The sequence below is a fragment of the Microtus oregoni genome, unplaced genomic scaffold (assembly GCF_018167655.1).
Source record: "Microtus oregoni isolate MIOR12 unplaced genomic scaffold, Mior012 000001F_ref0000356, whole genome shotgun sequence".
Lineage (NCBI taxonomy): Eukaryota > Metazoa > Chordata > Mammalia > Rodentia > Cricetidae > Microtus > Microtus oregoni.
Genome location: NW_024543060.1, coordinates 33808057 through 33830481, shown reverse-complemented (window position 1 = coordinate 33830481; position 22425 = coordinate 33808057). Strand labels below are relative to the sequence as shown.

Here is a 22425-nt window from a genome sequence, read left to right as displayed (position 1 = left end):
CTTGCGATGGGTGTAGATAAGCTTACCCCTTTGCTACAGCAATGCAGGAGGAGAGGCATATTGTTGAGGTGTTAGGTGCTGAATTAGATTTGGGTTATCTGAAACAGCTTTCAGGCCGTGGCTGAATTTGTCCGTACTATCCCTGTATGCAGAAGGGAGACTATAAAGTAGACACACATAGGATTTCCCGGGAGGCTGGAGCAGAGACTGTGAGGATGAGGGGATTGCGTAAGGGAGATGAAAAGCTCAAAGTCTTGGCACACATTTATGTGACAGGTTAAAGAAGAGTTCTCTGCACAAGAAACTTAAGAAAAGGTAACCAGACACATAGCAAATAAGTGTTGTCACCGCACCGCAATATACACTCGGAACAGCCAAATAAAACAAGGTCCTTTGACCTTGAACTTTTTACTTTTTGTGAAGTCCATTTTATTAGAGAATATTTTCATTCCTTGTTTGCTCTCTGGGTGAGAAGGCTAGACTTTGTGTTAGCAATACCATATATCCAATAAGTCGTCACTCAGGCCCTTGTCTGCCAGGCCAGTTCTGACTAGATCGCCTAGTTTTGTAGAGCAGTAACTTCAAGTGTGGAGTGGCAACTTAAAAGGTGGCTAACAGTAACTGGATCCCCAGGGAAGCAAGGGCTAGCCACTGCCGCTGCTAGATTACAAAGCTGCCAAGGTCAGATGTGTTAAAATCATGACATTGCTTAGAAAAGGTCACAGCGTGTGGAGAGTTTCCCATGTTCCAGCAAACATTTTATTTGCTATTGTTATCAAGGTTGCCTTTATAGAACAGCACTGGGAATACACAAGAAGCTCACTTAGTCACTTTCACACACAATGAAGAAGTTAGTCCAGACCATTTAGGTGAACTCCAGTAACACACTGACTATTTGATTGAATTATCAAGACAAATAATGGATTGCACATACTATACAATAGGTTGGTCTGCTTGGTTCTGGCAGTTTTGTACTTAAAATATTTTCAAGAGATAGAATCAGGATTGATGTCCAGTTAGCCAAAAACTTTAATTTGTTCCTTTAGAATAGCAAAGAGAAGAAGGATTAAAGAGATGGTTCAGAGGACCTGAGTTGTGAACGTCTAGTACCTATGGGGCGGGGGGGGGGGGGGAGGGAGAGAGAGAGAGAGAGAGAGAGAGAGAGAGAGAGCGCTAAGCCTAAAGACACACTTCCATCATCCCAGCACTGGACAGGGCAGAGACAGGAGGATCCTGGGTATTCAGTGGTAAGTCAGTCTAGCCAAATCAGTGAGCTGCAGGTCCAAGGAGAGATTGTATCTCAAAATACGAGGTGGGAAATCAACTGTAAAGGCATCCTGACATCAGCCTCTCTGATCTGCATGTGTCCATATGCTTGTGTGGGTGAGCACAGCTATACACATGAAGAAAATTGATAACACATACACACACATCTTCATGTTTCACAGGATAGCAAACAAAGATGTATTTCCAACTTTATTGTTTGATTTTTATTTCTTCACAATAAACGGGAATACCTTAAGTTTCATAGCCATAGAATTAAATATTGTGTAGTGTGCAGGTTGGAGTTTCACAGCTTGTAGGAACAGGTGATAACCCAAGGTTCTAGAGATGGGGAAACCGCTTCCAGAAACCGCATTCTGCAGCCTCGAGCCCAGCTGCAGGTCGGTAGCCCAGCTCCATGTTTGACCATCTTGCCTGATTTTAGAGCTCCAGGTAGAGCTGGCTACTTTAAACCCCAAGTGGGAATGTGGCCTTGTCCATCCTTGGCTGACTCAGAGAAGCTGGTAATGCCAGCTTTTTCTTTTTTTTTTGGTCGCCAGGTTTCTATTTCCTCATCTTGAAAGCGCCTAATTTCCTTCCAGATCTATAAATCTGTGAACTTTTGTGAACTAACTGTAACAGAACCCAGAAGACAAGATAAAAATCTTGATTCTGGCTCCCCCCATCTCCTCATATGCAAATGCCATTCCTCAAGTGAAGCAGATTGTCACAGCAACTACGCTGAGCCCTGAATGTAATGCAGCTCATTTGTCACTGTCTGGGCCCTGTGGCTTCAGCAATGTTAAACAGGGACATATTTCAAAACTGCACTTCTGAACCTAGCGAATGCCTGTGCTTCTTGTTACTCAAGGTGTTCCTTTTCAGTTGTCTGAGAAAATAACAGAGTCGCTGAGAACACGGGTGTTTTTGTTTAATGCAGGCCTTTTGAAACTGCACGTTCCTCTAAATATATTGCTTGCACGTCATTTTCATATGAAAAAGCACCTGCCCTTTGTCTCGGTCCACATTTACCTTTCAGCATTTCAGGTGGTGAAATGGGAGGCCCAGCAGAAGTGAGTTTTGTTCAGTAGGTTTTCCCGAATCCATTCAATAGCTGATGTTTTCTTTAGACTTTGTTGAACCTTCTGCTGGGTAAATGCCATGGAAATGCCCTGAGCTGGTCTTAATCCTTTTCTCTAACCAGAATGGCAAAAGACAAGCAATTCGTAATAAATCAGTTTGTGTTGACTGTTTCGAGTCAGGGAAAAAAATATTTCTGATGTGAGTTCTTATTTTCCCAGGACTTTATTAATACCTCTTGGGAGTACGCGTGTGCATTCTGCCTGTACATACGTGCATAGGAAGTTGTATCCAACATGAACTGTAAGAGGATTGTTCAGGAATTTTTAGATCAGCAGCAAAAAGATACTTTTTAACAGTTATTATTATTGATGATGGGGTATAGGTAGCAGGAGGGGTGGTGGGGTGCTTAGGCCACAGGGTGCTTGAGGAAGGGAGAGGACAGTCTGTGGAGCTGATTCTCTCTTCCCACACCTGCCTGGGTGCCAGAGAGGTAGCCACTGAGCCACCTTCCCAGTCCCAGATGTCCTCACCCCAGTCTGGTATGTTTCCTTGCTTAAGATTACGCTGAAAATGGTTCATTAAAATAGGAACTATAACAACGAAAGAAATGACTTAAAAGGAAGCTAACTATACCCCCAAAGGAGGCCACCATTTCCTTTTGTGCAGAACTCTCCCTTTCAATTATTTGTTATGTAAAAACATGTATCCAGGCACTAAACAACGATGACTATGTGATCTCGCTAATATATGGGACAAAAAGAAGTTGATTACATGAAAGAAAGATGGAAGCGGAGGAGTGGATAGCAGGGAAAGAAGAATAGGAATAGAAGAGGAGGAGACAGATGAACAATCAGTGCTAAGTTACAGTTAGATGAGCATAGACTGTTGTGGTGTGCTAACGCACAGTTGAGTGACTATAAACAATATTTCAAATACTTAGAAGAAAGGATTCTGAAAGTTTACCCTATAAATGCATGATAAGTGTGTAGTCAGATGTGTTTATCTTGATATAAACACTATGTAGTGTATGCACACATATAGATACCACGTATTGTACAATAAAGACAGATAACTTATGGCTATCGATTAAGATGTCATTTTTGGCCAATGGAATATAGCTCATTGGGCAAAGGGGTTTACCACCAAGCCTCACAGCCGGGTATTGATCTCTGGAACCTCCATCATGGAGGAAGAGAACGAAATAAGGCATGTTGTCCTTTAACATCCTCAAGTGTGCAATTGCACATATGCACATCCACCCATGTGGGTCTTCTTTGGGACTGTTGGTCACCCATCCATGGAGGTAATGAGAGCAGAGGCAGGGAACAGGGTTCAAATGGCTGCAGAGGTGATGGAGATAGGCCTCTGGGAGAAGACTTCAATGAGACAACTCAACTTTATTCCAGAGTATAGGAAATATATAGCATTGGGAAACCTGGGGACAATTTACACACTCCTATCATATACCTGGGTTAGTGGAAGCACAACCCTATGAAAATAGCTAGAACATGTTACTAAATTACCAAATGGTCAGCAGGGAAAGAGTGCTTGCAGGGAATTATTTCAAGGGACATCCTTGAGATTAGTCAGGCAACCAGGCTTAGAGACACCCTCCAAATCTGGGAAGGTAGAAAGCAGGGAACCTTGCTGGGGATGAGTCCTTCATGTTGCCGAGCTTGGAGAAAGCTGCTAGGCCATAGTAGACTTCAGCCTCTGGCCATCAGGACCTCCCAACATACTCAGAGCCACAGAAAATAAATGCAAAAAAATATTAAGTATATTTCAAGTGAGATGGCACAGTGGATAAAGTACCTCATTATTTAAGATTGGTGGTCTGCGTTCAATCCCCAGAGTTCACTTAAATATCCATTCAATAGAGGCCTAATATTTGAAATATATAAGGAACTCACAAAAATGGATATCAATAAAACAGCTCAGTTTGAAAATGGGGTACAGATCTAAACAGAGAATTCTTTAAAAAGGAAACTCAAATGACCAAGACACACTTAAATAAATGTTCAATATCCTTCGCCTCAGGGAAATGAAAATAAAAACTACTTTGAGATTTCACCTTACACCTGTTAAATGGCACAGATCATGAAAATGGGTGACTTCTCTTTCTTGTGAGGATGCGGAGTCAAGGGAAAACTCATACATGGCGGCGGGTAGGTGTGCAAACTCATACAGCCACTGTGGAAATCAATGAGGCAGTTCCTCAGAATGACAGAAATCAATCCACCTTCAGGTTTAGCTATTCCACTGGTGGACATACACCCCAGGGATGCCTTATCTTGCCACAGACACAGCTGCTCACATATGTTCATTGCTCTGCTATTCATAATAGTTAGAAATTGGAAACAACCTCAACAGATGAATGGATAAAGAAACTTGGAACATTTATACAATAGAATATTATTCAGCCATTAAAAATGAAACTGTGAAGTTTGCTGGTAAATAGGTGGAACTGGAAAAAAAACATCCTGAGTGAGGTAACATAGATCTAGGAAAACAAATCAGGTTATATGTGACTATTAGCTCCTAAGCCAATGATAACCAAGCTATAATCCATAGGATCGCAGAGGTTAGGTATAGACTAAGTGACTGGAGGGACACTTAGATCTTGCTAAGAAAGAGAAATAAAATAGACAGTTATAGATGTGTGGGGAGGGACTAGAACAGAAGATTCAAAGGAGTAGCAAGAAGAAAGGGGTTGAGGGAGGGAAAAGCTAAGGGCCATCTGAAATATAGTAGTAAAACTTTGTAAAAAAATGTGTGTATATAGGACGGTGGCCTAAATGGCCAAACAATAGAAGAGAAAGAGCAGCCTCAACTAGACATCTCTTGTCATCAAGCAAGAGCTTCCAGCACTGAAGTTGGGTTACATCGAATAATTGTTATCCAAAGGGGTCTTTATGGAAACCCCCAAACAACCTAGATTGTTGCCAAGACTATAAGTTGCTCTCCCCAAACTGACATCAAGGCCTCATTGCTGAAGACAACACCTCCACAAACTATTAGACACAGAGAAGTCAAGCAGGTGACTACATAGGCCTTGACTCCTTTGTCTTTGGTATGGGAAGGAAGGTAAGCTTCAGTCAGCCAAGGAGAGATGTAAACACCAAGTCAGTCACAAATGCTTTGATCAACAATAGTATACTGCCTGAAAAATAGGCTCGTGCAAAGGGGGCACAAACTTCATGAGAGTAACCAGTCAATATTTGATTTGACGTAAGGCCCACTCCACCAAATGGACCCCAAACCTGATAATATTTGGGTGATCAAGAACCTGAGTCTGGATAGCCCAAAACCAAATACTAATGTTCTAAAAAAACAAAAACAAAAACAAAACAATACAAAAAACCCATCCTTTGTTCAGCCATCAGCAGAGAGACTTCCTCCTGCAGCAGATGGGAACAAATACAGAGACCCACAGCCAGACATTACTCAGAAAGAGAGACACCATGAAACACTCAGTCCTTGATGGAATGTCTCTATCAAAAAAGCCTTCCCCCTCCTCGGGTCTTAGGGAACCCTGCTGAAGAAGATGCAAAGAGTCTAAGAGCTGGAGGGGAGGGAGGACACCGAGGAAACAAGGCCTTTTAAACACAGCAGTACCAAATGCACATGAACTCACAGGGACTGAGGTGAAACACACAGGGAAGCAAGGATCTGCACAAGATGGTGCACGGGAGCCGAAAGGAGAAGTAGGCAAATGACTCTGACATGAACTCTATCTACAACTGATAACCACTTTTTATTTGTAAGTGGTTTTCTCTAAGGGAGTCTCACTGGGGAGATAAAATTGGAATGCCTAGAAGAAGACGGCCAGCAGAGGGAACGCATCAGATACTCGGAGGTTCCATGTTTCCTAGTGACATTTCAGAGCTTTTCTTTTTTTTTAAGTTTTATCTTATTTTTTAATTTATTTACAAGCTTTTCTTTCTTTTTACCGTATAGGTCCTTTGCATATCTATTACGGCTTCCAGTTTAGTGCTTGTAATGAATAGGTCTCTGTGACTCTATCTGTTTCTGTTTCTTGTGTCTCTTCTTGGGCTTTTTTCCTTCTGTTGGTTTGTTTTGTCTTATTCCGCTGTGTTAGTTTCTGTTTTTACCTAACATCCCTGACAGAAGGGGGGTGGATCTGGATGGGAGGAGAGGTGAGGAAGATTTGGGAGAAGTATAGGGATGGAAAGTCATAAATATATTATGTTAAAAGGAAAGCTATTTTCAATAAATTATTTTCAGTAATGTGGGGAGGGGGGAAGAAGACCCTTTCTCCTTCCTACCTCAGCTTCTACACTTTCTCTCTGGGCAATTTCTTCATAGCATAAGCCACTGCTAGGAGATGTCTCTTGGTGACAACCAATCAACTCAGGTAGCAAAGGCAAATATATTTGTGTATATTGTGCTAACTGCCAGAACTCATACAGAAATAAAAATATAAAACAAAACTACAGCAGTATTCAACATGTAAATACATGCTACTCATTGTCAGGAATGTATTCGATTACAGATCTTCGACTTTCGTTAGTTAGGCACTTACCTGGCTTGTGCTTGCTTTGTTTCTCTAGAACTCTGGTCAGTAAGCACATGCAAGTGCATATGCTGTCTTCTTGGAACAACTGGAATGAATTCAAAGTTGAGGTTTTTTTTGTCAATACAAAAACTGTCGATTCAGTCAGTACGCTTTCACTTGAATGGGTACTTTTAGAAGATCCTGGTACTTCCTGTGGTCACAACTAGTGCCTCATCATTTCTAGATTCCCGGGGACTGAACCCCTTGATCCTAAGACCCAACACTAACTTAACAGCTGAATTTGTTTAGGACCTAATCTAGGCTCTGGGGGTAGAGGAGACGGGCATCAAGGTGAGATCTTTGTGGTGCATTGTGTTAGTGACATAACCGGAATAGGATTTAGCTAGATTTCGAGTACCAATCTGGGAACTGAGGACATAATAAAGTTTATCCTTTCCTCTGGAGCATAGTGAAAGGTGCTGGATTCAGGGCCAGGGACATTTTCTTCCCTGGAGCCTTGAGTAATTTACGGTGCCACACTGGACAGTTTCTTTCCTGTGGAGTGGGGAATGCCTTCCGGCTTCATATGCAGGGTTAGCATGAGCTGCCTACCCTGCCATCATTAGAGGTTCCCATTGGATAGATGAGACAGGAGAGATCAGTTTTGCAAGGTTGAACGGGGACAGGGCTTCCCTTTGGAAGAAAGCTAGGAAAACAGTGCACCTGGGTCAGCTATTGTCCTGCTCCCCTTTGGGAGCCCATTTGGACAATGGCTAGGCTATCTCTTCCCAGCCCAGGCTTTGGATATTTTACTGTCCGTACAAGAAGATGGCAGGGCCTGGTCAAGTTACAAATGTCTTCGGGCTTTTTACAAGGATTCAGCATTCAGTCCCACTTCAAAATTCCTCAGGCTCAGTTTGGTTCTCTGGTCTTGAAAAGCACACTCACTTTGGCACTGCTAGTCTTTATAAGATTTCTTCGCAAGGGACAAACAAAATGTAGATGTTTGTGAATAACATATGTCCAATGAATGGGTTGTTGTACCTGTAATGAAGTGATGTGGACACCTTGAATGATAGCTAACTGGACTCTCTGTCCTATACAGTCTTATAGCATTGAAGCGATGCATATTCTGAAGGGAAGGGGGCCTATTAAAATGGAGCTAAGTACCCTTTACTGTTGTTTATGATTTCCGGCCACAGAGCCGAATCAGACTCTGTGGGGTGTTAATACTCCCCTTGAGCCCACCAGTGTGAAGAGCCAGCCTCTCCTTCCCATTTGTGCCTATAGTATCACTCCCCAGCCAGATATCCAAAGGTTAGCTGATGTCTTCACTGATGTCACAGCAGGAAACTGAAACTCACCTCTCAGTCCCCAAAGCCCCCGGTGGGATGCTAAGGTTTACTCACAGAGACCTGCCAAATAGAACACCCATTGACAACGCTTTCCCAGCATTCAGGGCTGGCTGGGTCATTACAGAAAAAGGATGGAGCCTCAAAGCTTATGTGTCTTTGTTTCTTCCAGGAGAGAAGCCCTACAAATGCACGTGGGAAGGCTGCACCTGGAAGTTTGCCCGCTCGGATGAACTGACCAGGCATTACCGCAAACACACTGGAGTGAAGCCATTCAAGTGTGCGGACTGTGATCGCAGCTTCTCGAGGTCAGACCACCTGGCCCTGCACCGGAGGAGGCACATGCTGGTGTGAGGAAGGCTCCCGTCGTCCAGCTGGGCATAAGAGCTGGGTCTCTTAAAGAGCGACTAACTCAGCAGGGCTGAGCCCCCTCTACAGTGTTAAGGTCAACAGCACCGCAGTCCCTTGGTGCCTGAAACCAGAGCAGGAACAAGAAGGAATCCTTCTCCTTTCAGCCTGAAGGTAACCCCCCATCATGATCACCCCACGGGAGAGCTGCTGCAAGCACACTGGCCTGGGGGTTCAGCGCCTCAGGTCCTGAAGAGACAGGCATTATTTGTCTGTGCTCTGTCCTCTGCCGTTGGAAAGATGTTTGTAGCTTGTACATTTCCCGAGCTGGCCGGACACTAGGCTATCAGTCCCTTAAAGGTCATCTACCACAAATCGATGTTACAGAAGACCTCAGTTTGGATGATTCTTCCATGGCACCTCCCCCACCCCCAAGCCCTTTAGACAGAGATTTCAGTTCCTATCTCAGTAAGCCAGAACACACATCCAGTCTGTTACCAGCAAGCAGCATGAACTAGAAAGGAAGGGGCTGTTGGGGAAGCTCTGTTACCCCAAAAGAAGGCACACAGAAGTAGCTCTCTATGCTAGTCATGGCGGACTTAGATAGCCCTCACACCTTTCTTCATGCCATCTCCCAGAAGAGAACCAAGAGTCTATTCATTTGTTTGTCTTTGCTTGTTTTTGTTCTGTTTCAATCATGTTTTGTTCATCCGTTCCAGCAGAGGGGCAGAGCAGTTTCTCAAAGGCTAGTCCTGCTCTGCCCTGGCATGGACGGGCAGAGGCGTTCTGTAGTTGAATAGGAAGAGCCTGTCTAAAAAAAACGATAACGACAATAGTCATAATAATAACGACCGCCCCACTTCAAACTGCAGTGTTCTGTCACCTAGGCATCATCTCCCCTGCCTTTCGTGTTCGATTACAGGAAATCAAGTGGGAGGGGAGCTTTCTTAGACACACCGGCACCAAGGGAAGAGGTGGGGCTGCCCATGCAAAGTCAGTGAGCATGAAAATGAGACAAAGCAGAGGTGGAAATAACGCTCCTCTGGAGGAGAAAAGCAATAATGAATAGAAGGACTTGCCTACAATCGCTCCACTGAGGACTCACGTTACCAGTTTTCATACTCACTAAAGGGATTGTAAAAAACACCCCAGCATTTCGGATGTCTTGGCTCCATTCAGAGGCCCTAGTGACAGCACACTGAGGTCATCTTTCTGCTCTTTGTCGTCCTACTTGCTCGAGTACCACAAGGAAAGATTATGCTCCCCATTTCTCGTTGGGCAACAGTTCTTTGCTGACTAGCTAGGCAGAGCTGAAGGTTAACTCTTCAGTCAGTGGGGTTGTTCAGCTTGGGCATGAGTCTTTGGAAAGAGGGGCCCGTGGAAGCCCACCTTGGTGCTGCTTCTTCAACCCAGAGAGCCAAGATTCTAACTCTCCCGTGGATTCTTCTCTAAATGGTTCACTTTCTAAACTGGCCCGGAATCCCCATGTTCCCTCCATTGGCATCCACAGGGACAGATAACCTGCTTATTCTGGGAGAAGGACGAGAAAGTCAGTTTCCATTGTCCCCCTCAAATGAAGAACCTTTTGTATCTAGCAAAAAATATACAGGAAAAGCAATACACCCCCAACAAGCACTCTTTCCAATATAGTGTCATATTTTTGTCCCCACTAAAAGCTGTTGTTTTCCCAGCTTTGTGTGGCAATTGGGCTTAGTGAGATTTTTTTTGTTGTTAAGATTTTTTTTATAGCTTAACTATAAAAGGTCTCCAGCAAAGACCTTTGCAATATATTTCAGTGACAGATGCTTGATTTGGGAAATTGCACAAATTAACCACATAATATTCCTAGCTCATTTTTTAAATGTCTGCACATTCTAAAAGGATGTCTGGTGACAGAGTTCTCTTTTACAGTATCCGTTTCTAATTTGGGGTATTGGGTTCTGACAAAGCAAGGACTATAAACACTACTAGAAGAACGGTTTAAGTTGGAGCACTTTTAAAGGAATTTTAATAAATGTTCAGGCAAAAGTATTATGATTTACAGATCAAGTCCTGGCCTCAAAAATATGCGCTCTAATATTTTTTGCCAGGTCTGAAGAACTCATCAGGCAATTTCCCTCTAACAAGGGCTGCAGTTCTGTTGATAACTAGCTTCAGCTACACGGGCTGGTACCCACCAGCCAGTGGGATTTTTTTTTCAACCAACTGGAACATTTTTTTTTTAATCTGTACTGTATGCACTTCCTACTTCTCATTGCCTATTATCATTCAGAATAAAAACAGGCTTCCTGATGCATGCCAGCATTAGTAACTGGCCAGTGCAAAGAACTCAGACAGTAGCAAGCGACCATGATCTCCCCAGGCGCTGGCCCCAGAGTCTAGTTGGCAGGTATAGGGGAAGTCACTCAAGTGAAGGAGAGATTTGGCTTCATTCTGTCTGCTCTCATCAGAGCTAATCCTTTTCCCACTGAGAGACATCTTGCAAGTTTTACAGGTAGAATTCATTGAACTGACAGGCAGGGAAAGCTTCCTGAGTGACATCTTGATTTAAATATTGCACAGAACGAAAAGGAGTTGCACCTAACCGCTTAGGGAAGACTTGGGGAAGCAAGCTTCCCCCACTCACTCCCCATCAGTGGGAAGCAGACTGAGATGGTAAGATCACTGATGAAATCTGCCATCGTTACAGCATCCCCCTCCTTTTGACACAGTGATGTTTTTTAGAAAGGATGTAAGCACAAGTGAACATGTCTCTGATGTGGCCCAAGAACTGAAACTCACTTGGAACTCATCTAGGGGATGTAAGCAGTACTCCTTGGCAGGTGGTTTGGGACTGAAGGAAATATGATATCCTTAGGCACAGAAAAGCCTCCAGTCATTTTATGTGCATATCTAGCTTCTTGAAAAGCACAGTCTATGAGAAACTATCGAAAAAGGGAAAGAATCCTGAAGGACTTCTTGGTGTTCCCTAAGCAGAGCAAGTTTGGGCTTCAAATTTGAAGTGGTTCAGCTTGCAGCTAGGGAGCTCATGTGTGGTTGGTAATACCTGGTGACAAGCAGGAAGAAGTGATTGTCTCCCTGCCGTGTGAAGACTAATGACAAGGGAGTTGAGTTACTTGAGGGTTTACAGAGAGTCCCTTATATTCCAACCTTAAGTTGTTTGTAGAGAAACTTCCCATTCAGCTCCAGCCTCCTGCTGTCGATTGCTTTGTACACCGCTTGATTTTAAGTTCTGTTATAGCATTGAGAAAGAGGTTCCTGATGGCTTTACCATGGAAATGATACTACTGCCTTTACAAAATGCGTACGCTTTTTGTTTTCAAAAAGTTGAGGGTCAGTTACATGAGTAAAATGAGCACTTTTAAATATCACTTTAAAGTTTAAATGGAATAGAGGAAGATGAGTTAGGGGCGGGGCCTTTCAAAACGCTTCACTGTTTACAAACAAAAGTTTTAGGTGGTTAGAAAAGCGATGTTCGTCATGAGGGAAATTTGGAATAGCTAATGCAAAGACTGTATTCATGTTCATACAAATTGTTTAACTCCAAATTGCCAATTGTTTCTGAATGGAAATGTAAGTCTGCACTTTGAGATCAGCTCATTAGAATGATAACGTGTATATGGATAAGAGATGCAGTGTTCCTTAGTCTGTACTTTATTATATGTACCAAAGCTGCAATTGAATAAATCGGGTGAGGTGAGGCCTTCGGTAGTATTAATATGCCTTTGTTTTCTTCTTGTAACTGCCTAGAAAATTAGCTGAGAGGTTGTTTCAAGGCTGTCTATCACTTTTATATTGAGAAGTCATAGAACTGTCTGAAGCAGGGGCAATACCAGCACCCATGCAGTCTGCCTAGAAAGCATCGAATGTGAACTGATGTTGATGAACCACCATAGGCCCAGGAAGCCTTAATACTCATAGTTCATACCCCACTCTCATTAAGTTTGTCACATAAATGAATGCTATCAGCCAATCTCTTCCTTGACTTGTTCTGAGGTTGAATTCCCTGCAGAAGGAACCGGTCTTGGTTTAGTCTCGGGAAGAGATTTGACCGGTCATGTCTTCCATGTTACATTTCTCCTTGCTCCCACACTGCCTTTCACTTACCTGGAGAGACACCCCCAACACATGCACCTGTGTGCACACACCTGCACATGCAGCAGCCGGCAGACGACTAAATATCAACAAAGAACTTTTGTAAAGGAAATACTTTGTGATAATCCATACTATGTAGAAATGTAAGTTATTACCTGACTAGAGAATCAGCTTATACTACTATGTAACTTTGCCTGCATTTTATAGTTAAGAAATGTATATACAAATTCAAAATGCTATATTTTCACAATTTCATTATAGAGTAATGTCTGTTTAGCAAACCATGCCCATTGGTATTTTAAATATGCTAAATACTGAGCAATTGCAATAGAAATTCAGATTTTTCATAAGAAAATAAAATGGAAGGGTTCTGCATCTTTAAAAAAATAGAGTGAAGCTATTTTACTGTATTCGTAACATATGTGATAGTGGACAAAGTATTTTCAAACATGCCAATTTTACAGAGGTTGTAAATAGTTTGATGACATATGTTGGGGGAAAGCTTCTAGTTTTCATCACAATAAAAAAAAAACACTTATTCAGCTATGCCTTGTGTGTGGATGGTACTCACAATTGGTGATGTTGCCACCGGAAATGGTCCCTCTTGTTGATGTTCATGGTGCTTGGTCAGAATGGAGTGGCCGCTTGTCATAGCTTAGCCAGAATGGTTTAAAACTCAGATGAGGTCATTTCTTCATACTTGTCTTTTCTTGAAAAAGGAAAAACGGAGATGTGCTTGTTCTAGAAAAATCATCTAGCTTCTCAGTTATTCTTCTCAGCAGAGTGGTTCTCAATTGAAAACAATAAAATCAGGTGTTTATTCTTGTCTAAGTTTCAGAGGGGTTGCTTTCCAATGTAGGTACACATTGATGAGGTTAAGTGTATTGATATAGCCACATATTAAAAGACTCTGTAGTGGCAATAGGAAAAAGTTAATGCCCATTTTTTTCCCAGAAATTAATTAAAAGCTGAAAGTGCCTGTCAATGAATATGACCAATGAGATAATCCTATACTTTCACACAGCAATAATTCTTCATCATACTGAGTTTTTCCTGAACGGTTTGAGCACACACAGAGTAAATATATGCACATAGTAAATTAGATATGTTCCCACAAACCCACAGAAAAGGGCTTTCATCACTTTGAAGTAGAAGTAACCCTATTTGCAATTAATATCTCTTAATTTTCTTTGTCTTACTTGAATACGATCAGGTGAATATAGAAAATAAAGTTATCTTCAGTGTACATGACGATGTAGAACAATTACAATATTCAGATAAAGTGTACCTCACATTTATAACAGAGCTCTGAAAGACTTGCTCAGTTAAAAACACTGATGCACTTAGTGCAAAACAGCGAGAGACTTTTATCTTCTTTATTTTACCCACTTACATCAGTGTGCAAGTTCATCTTTTGTGCTTCATTCTCTTTTCACCCAATAAATCCTGATATCATCAAGGAGAATATGGAGGTCAACACCGACAAGTCCTCTTCCCTCCCCCCCAAAAAAATCTTGTGATACTTGCAAAGGCCTTCAGACAGTTATTTAGTTAATCCTGGCAGTTACCTCATTGTGTACATTCCGAAGTTCACAAGTTTTTCTCCTCAAATTGTTTTATGGCTACAAGTGGAGTCATAGGTAGAGATAAACAATAAAACTGGGCATAGACACGAACTCAGTGTATTCTTCACCCCTGCTGTCTCAGTGCATGAATTCGCCCAGACAAGCTGTCGAGGCTACCAGCAAAGCTATATTAGAGCCAAACACTCAATAATGATGATTCTCAATGTATGGCCGAGAATAAGCCTTCAGGTTTTTAGACAGTGTGGTATTGCGGTGGACAGCATTCTCCAGGCCCCAACCTCAGGTCAAGAAGACCATCCCGCTCTTTACCCTACTCTGTTTCAGATAATAGGGATGAAGACATATGCATCAAGAGGGAGAGAGAGAGAGTAGCAAACAGGTGCTAAACAGCTACTCTATTCCCTGATCATGCTGACATCAGACATTCTGACTTCCTCCTCCCCGTGTGTTGTCTGAAAGTGCAGAAGTACCCTGGGAGGTTCAAAGCTCACGCTGAGGGATTTTAACATGGTCACTCCAGTCTGTACAACTGGTCTCCCCTTCATGGCTGGGAAACCAAGGCACAATGAGAACAGCTGAGATATCCAGGGGCACAAAATAAGTTAAGAGGGCCTTCTTTATAGTATAGCACATAGCTTTCTTCCCTCGTCCTGGCTGCCATGTTCCCAGTGTCTAACTTGGTTTTGTTATGAGAACTCTGTAGGAATATGATCTAGCAGATGATTTAGCACATGAATTGACAATTGTTGTAGGAGGAGTGGGCCTGTTTTTGGTCTTGACTGCCCTGCTAGCTTACACCTGAAAGAATCACACAGAAACTATATTAATCAAATTACTGCCTGGCCCATTAGTTTTAGCCTCTTATTGGCTAACTTACATATCTTGATCTAACCCATTTTTAATAATCTGTATAGCATCATGAGGTCATGGCTTATGGAGAAAGATTTTAACCAGCGTCAGTCTTGGGCAGGAGCTTTATGGTGTCTGTCACATTGCCCTTCTTCCCAGCATTCAGTAAGGTCTACTCTACCTACCTAAGTGCTGCCTTATCAAAAGGCCAAGACAGTTTCTTTATTCAACCAATGAAAGCAACACATAGACAGAAGAACCTGCTACATCAGACAATGGTACAGAGGATTTGGAATCCGCCCCTTCCTGGAAACTCACTGATGGGCAGTAATTCTAGACAAACATTGAACCACAGACCTCCCTAAACTTGTTGATTTCTTCCAAGTGTTTGCCCAGAGCTCCCAAGATCTTTGAAACCCTTCTTACTTCTTACTATCATTTAGTCCCAGGTAGTTTTTCTCAATTTTCATATTTCTTTGTATGTGTAGTCATTCCTTTTTTCCTAACACAGACCTGTGATAACCTCTGCAAGGCTGTGTCTAAAACCCTCCCCTCTGTAGAGGTACTTCCTAACAGGTTTCCATAGGGTGTTGATGTCAGCATTGAGATGACCAGTGGACAGTTTCTTTCCAGGGTTCTCACATAACAGCACTGTCTTGGAATGTTTTAAATAGTCTCATAAGTAATTTGCTTATAGTATTGTTAGTTTGAGTCTTATATGAGGAGCTGCCTAACGTCAGAGACGTAAAATCCTTCCCTTTCTGCATAGAAGAAAGTCTCTGACAGTATTGATTCATGGCAGCGCTAATGGACTTTGAGAACATTAAGAATGCCATTTCTTAGAGTGTTTCAGTTTCTGAAAATGAATCCCCTGAATTATGATCGTTCTCCCTGTTAGTTGGCTGGGGGAAGAGATAAAAGCTCCGTAAGTCACTTCTTCCATGCTGAAAGCAAGTGTCTATGCCTCCCATCTCCTGTAGACTTAGACTCCTGTCACTTAATTGGGTTTCAACAACAATTATTTCTCAGATGGCAATGCCACCCCTCTAAGTGGGTTGACAAGAAATGAATAGTGGGAACAGGCACATCAATAACCTTTTTTCCCCTACATTTCATCTCCAGAAATGTGAAGTGTTTCAGTGATTCCTGTTGTGAGTGATTCTTTTTTCAAAAGCAAGGTAGCCAAGTCTTTGACAGAGATTAATTTTTGTTGAGAAATGAGGGTTTATAGGAGAGAATTTAGCTCCAATTCTACAAGTAAAAGTGTCCAGTCAATCAAAAACTAAGTTATTTTAGGGATATTTTGACATCTTCCTTTTCTGCTCATTTCATTATCTAAAAATACAACAAAAAACATAATAGAAAATATATTTTTCCCCTACTCACTTTTCTAGCCTTCTCATGGCAGAGTTTTGTGTTGTATCCAGACTATAGAGTATATTTTGTTCCTCAGATTTTTACATTCAGTGGGTATTCCTGAACTGGGCACTGGTGCCTACATACAAGGCTCTTTCCTATCAACTTGTCTGTGTACAATGTGTTGTGTTTGAAGGTTCATTTTTGAAAACCACTGTCTCCCCCTCCATGGGGTGGTGTGGTGGTTGTATTGTTTTGTTCATGTCTATGTGGGACACATTGCATCACATGGCAAACCAACTATGGATGGATGTGAGATAACTCCTTAACAAAACCAGCTTGAAAACATTGTCTTATGTATGATGTCATCCTGCCTCAGAATGCAATTATGTGTATCATGATCACTTTTTACAAAGAGAAACCAGCACATTCGTGTTTGTCCATAGAAGGATATACTAGGCACTGTCTGTGTTGTGAAATGATGAGAGCAGACCACCTTTAAGCTACCCACCTGCCACTTAAAATGACTTAGTTATAATTAGTAGTAGTCTAGACATTTCTCTTGGTGGAGAGGGTCAGTCAGCGCAGACGTCATATTCCTTTGAGTAAATCTCCCAGTCGTATCTGAAAAACATATGAGAACAAAGAAAACATCATCTTTGGCCAAATCAAGCAGGCATCTCTTTGCTTTTCCTCAACACTTAGCTCATTACATACAGTCATTGGATCACAAGATCGTTCTGTGTAAAAAAATATAAAAATTGTCCTTTAGTTTGCAAAGTGGTTATTCTAGGCTAGAAGCCTCTGCACAGCAAAGTGAATATCTGGGCTGCTTCTGATTCATATTATGGATCTAATCTTACAACAAAACTCTTGGGTATATGACCCAGAGAGCTAAAAGTGCCCAGAGGAGAGCCTACATTAAAGGGGGAAATCCCCCAGTGATGCTGGCAAGCAAATGTGTTGAGTTCTTACTTCTTTGTTTGGCTTTTCTGTTCTGAATTTTAATTGCAAATGAATTTATTTCTTCAGCTTAAATATCTAATTTCCTAATAGTTTCCTCTGCATTTATATACTCTGTAGTGTTTAGGCAGCTCCTGTTATGAGTTTATTAATATTATGTAAGTGTTGTTCTTGTATTTATGTATAGTGTATGTATTGTAAATATACTCAGAGCTTTTTCTTTTACTGTAAAATGGTGATTTTTTTTTTGCCCTATGATAATGAAAAGGGAGACTCTCCTAATGAGGTTCTCTCAGAAGAGTATTCCATTCTATTCTCAGAGATTTAAATGAACAAGTGTTATCGTTTTCAATGGTGTCTCAGACATATTCTGTTGGTGCATTGCTTTTCTGTATTCAACTTTCCTATGAATTGAGCTGTGAACTGAAATAGAGTTTAAACCTTTATCTGTATGCATTTGTATAATTATCTGAATGAAGGCATGAAGGTTAAATAAAGCATTTTGTATGGAACAAGACTCCCTAATTATTACTAAGGCTGACTCAAACACTTTGGAAATCATAGCTATTAACAATTCTAATTAAACCTTTGTTGGGAGAAGTTTTTCTGCTTGCATATAGTAAATTGAAACCCAGGATAAGATAGAATCTGTGTTATAAAAAGAATGAGAGTTTTATTTTGCAAACAATGATCACCTAAAAAGAAATTTCTACTATTTTAATGATTAGCAAATTCAAAAGTGGTCCAGAAATACCGTGTGATACAAAAGACGCATCTCTGATAGATCAAAATTGAATCCCATGAGCTACAAATTTCTTCAGATTTTGTATGTCATAAAAATGATCCATGGAACATGCCGAGAGTAGCTGATCACTTTATGTTTTTGAGAAAACTGGATTATTGAGGGATTTGAAAATAAGAACATTAATAAGTAGACTATCCTTAAATAATTGCTAAAACAAATTCATGAAAAAAATCTGTTTTCTATGACCTAGTGTGCTTCCCTTGAAGAGCTAGAAAAATATATTCTATAAATCAAGTGACTATAAACTATACCTAACATCTCCCTCAATAGTTTGTGTTCATTCCAAAAAAATCTTGAATTATAATCCAGCCATATTCTAATGATATGAGATGGAGATTAAAATGTGAGAGCTCAGCTTAAGCAGCATTTCCAGTTAGTTTGGTTGTGGGATCAGTTTTCTTAGCCATCAGGAAAGGTAGAAAAGATGGGAGTGAGAGAGTGAGAGATGAGAGAGAGAATCAGGAAAAACAGTGATCAGGAGTCATTCAGTACAGAACTTTGATTATTCCCCTACAAAAGAAGCCAATCAAAATATCCATCGTACTCAGCAAAGAAAAATCACAGCTCCAGAGAGATTTTGGATCCTTCTATCACTGCCTCAAATCCTTCTTTGAAAAGATGGTGAGTTCTGGGACATTGTTCTATTACAAACTAAGGAACTGGAAAAATCCTGCAAACTGTCCCTCCCCCCACCTTCAGCATCAAAACCCACCTCTTTCATCCTGTGCAGAAGCTGGCTCACCACTGCCATGACTTTCTCAAGTTCACCCCATTGAAACATTACTGAGGGGTCCTGGAAAAGCCTCTTTCTCTACCACTGAAAGCTTCTAGATCTTTGTCTGGGAATTACACTCCAGTCTTACAAATCACTAAAAGTACAAGGTTCTTAAAATCTGATGCAGTAACCAGTTTTAAAAGTGTGTGTGTGTGTGTGTGTGTGTGTGTGTGTATGTGTGTGTCTGTCTGTCTGTCTGTATGTCTGTCTATGGGTGTGGGCAGGTGTATTATGTGTATGTGAGCACATGAAGGTAAGAAGACAAATCTATGACATCTCTTCTCTCCAATTGCCTTCATGTGACTTCTGGTAATTGAACTTACATTGCCAGGCAGGTGCTGCAAATATTTTCAAATGAGAGCATCAGATCCGGTGGAACTGGAATTACAATGGTTGTGAGCCACCATGTGGATACAGGAAAACAAGCGAGGGTCTTCTGCAAGAGTAGTCAGTTCTCTTAACCACTGAGCCATCTTTCCAGCTATGCAAACAGTCTGGTTTTGCTAAACTCTTTTGGCAATACTTTTAGTGGTGGTAATTTTAGAAATGACCCTATAAGACAGAACAGTAAAGGGAAAACCTCATCTTTGGGGCTCTTTGTGCAGAGTGGAAGGACTTGCAGAGCTGATCCTAATCTGGGCAACTTCATTTTGGGTATAGTCTGTTAATAAAATAGGAAGGTGAATATTAGATTTATATATCCTTGGACTAATTTTCAGCCAGAGGAAATTCTCTTCAGGCTATACAAGCAGCTAAACCATCTCTCTAGCTTTGTTTTCATTTGTGCTTCAATCTCCCCTTGACGCGGAGACAAGTCTTCCCCGAACACATCAGAAGATGTTTTTACTCCAGATAGTCTATGTGTGGATGTAGTAATTGGAGCGAGGCGGGGTTGCGTCCCTGGCACCCCAGCCGCCTGCTCGGCTAGCTTATGCCCGAAATAACAACACACAAACTGTATTCATTTAAACACTGCTTGGCCCATTCTCTTCTAGGCTAATTCTCACATATTAATTTAGCCCATTTCTAATCATCTGTGTGTAGCACCCCAAGGTGCACTTACTGGGAAGAGTCTAGCCTATGTCCATCCTGGGTCGGAGCTTCATCCCGGGAGCAGGGCATGGCTTCTCTCTCAGGCGTCTGCTCCCGAGAGGAGAGCTGTGAGTCTGAGCTCACTTCCTCTTCCTCCCAGCGTTCTGTTCTGTTTACTCCTCCCACCTATCATCTAACCAATAAAATGGGCCAGGGCAGTGCCTTTATTAGCCAATGACCTTCCTCCATCATGTGGAGATTTCTTAGGCTGGTAATTCCTGGACATTTCAATATCTGGGATTACCTAGGAGATGGAAAATCCTGTAACTTCCTCAGGCCTCAGCTGGACTCAGGCTGTCGGAACACACCTGTGATTTTTAACCTAAATGCTGATGGCTTCCTTGTTCATTATGGGCTCCAGTTGGATGACTAGGAAGCAAGTAGTATGGAGTGGTCAAAAGCAGAGAAGGCACTTACAGCTAGAATGCCTTGGGGATTTAATACACACAAGCGTGTGTGTATTCAGTGTATGTACTGAATATATTGATATTATATGATTCATATATACACAAATACATGTTTTTCTGGTACTGGATATATATGTAAGTGTATATATATGTATATATGTATATAAGTATATAAGTGTATATATATAAGTATATGTGCATATAAGTATATATGTAAGTGTATATATGTATATAAGTATATAAGTGTATATGTACATAAGTATATGTGTACTTATATACATATATACATATATATACACTTACATATATATCCAGTACCAGAAAAGGGGTATATCACTGAAAAATTATTTCAGTCCTCAGTGGCCACTGATGGTTTTCATAGTGATAGTTCCTTGTCTTCCCACAAAAGTTGCATAGTTTTCTTCAACACAATGGATTGTTTGTATTTTGTCCCTGCACTATCTGGATTTAATTTATTTCCCTCCCAGCAGTGTAATAAGTGTAATTTATATTACTTTCTATTTAGTCTCAAGTCACCAATGAACACCTACACAACATGCCTTTTGTTTTTACATTTCGTGATCCTTTATTTTTTAATTTTATTTTTTTTAAAAAGGAAATAAACTATCTTTTTTCATATATACCAATCCCAGTTCCCACTTCCTACTCTCCTCTCATTCCCTCCATCTTCTCCTCTGCCCCACCCCCATCCACTCCTCAGAGAGGGTAAAACACGTTGCTTTGAGGAAGGTCCAAGGTCCTTTCTACTATATCTTGTCTGAGCAAGGTATCCATCCAGAGAGAATGGGTGTCCCCATCATGGTCTTGACTTCTTTGCTCATATTCTCACTCTTCCCACTCTTCAACTGAACTTTGGAGCTCAGCCAAAGAGCTCTACTGCAGGTCTCTGTCTCTGTTTCCATCAGTTGCTATATAAAGGTTCAGTAGTGACAGTTAAGATATTCATTAATCTGACTACAGGGCAAGACCAATTTAGGTCCCCTCTGCACTATTGCTTGGGGTCTTAGCTGTCCGACGTGTACTGTGTAAGCCAAACTCATGCATCCCTTTTTGGTATGTATTCATTATGAAGGCTCTGCTCTTTTAGAGAACTTTGACTAATGCACCCACATTTCCGTTTTGAGCTTTTGTGTGTGCCTGAGAGCATACTGCTCCCTTGTCTGTTGTGCATTTTGTTTGGTGAATTACAGTTTGTTTTCTTTCTCCCCATGAGTTCTCCCCATCTCTTACCCCCACGAGACAAGGTTTCTGTCTGTAACAGAGAAAAACCTCACTTTGCAGACCAGGCTGGCCTCAAGCTCTCAGAGATCCACCTGTCTCTGCCTCCCAAGTGCAGGGATTAAAGGCATGTGCCACCAACATCCAGCTTCTTTGTGAGTTCTTCCATAAACTGTTTACCCATCATGCAAGGAGGGGAGCCATAGCTGCACTCAGGCTATGAGCACATCTCAAGTCTTACACCTGTAGGGATGCTAAGGAACCATTATGACATCATCTCCTTTGAGAGGCTGTGAGCTGTTTGAGAGCAAGGGCTGTCTCTTCTTCATTTCTCATTCCACAGCTCCTGATGCGTGGTGAGAATTAATTTTCTATGAAAGTTGATAGCTATGCAAATGATCCAATTTAGAGATAGGATTTTAATAAGGAGGAGAGGAAAAGAAAACTTGGAAGCATACTTCCGAAGCAGATCACAGAATTTGGACTTTGTTATCTAGGTAATGAGGAGAGTAATAAGATGTTATTGCTGAAAAAGAATGTTCTAGTAATTTAAAAGCTAAATTAGATTTTAAATGCATCCCCGCACTTACCAATAGATTCTCTTCTTAAAGAAGAAGTATAGAAAACAATTGGTCATTATAAACTTATTCAAAGCTGGGGATGTAGCTCAGTGATCTCAGCATGAATTTGGCATGA

The 22425-nt window shown here is 41.4% G+C and overlaps 1 protein-coding gene across 1 annotated transcript in view; it reads left to right on the top strand.

Annotated features, from left to right (window-relative positions):
• The window catches only part of Klf12 (Kruppel like factor 12), a 379112-nt gene extending 361191 nt beyond the window's left edge, over positions 1–17921 (top strand). Inside the window, exon 8 of the mRNA XM_041666771.1 lies at positions 8387–17921. Within this exon, the coding sequence (XP_041522705.1) occupies positions 8387–8568 (182 nt within the window). The 3' untranslated portion in view covers positions 8569–17921. The remainder of the gene's footprint in view (positions 1–8386) is intronic.
• Positions 17922–22425: the final 4504 nt, after the last annotated feature.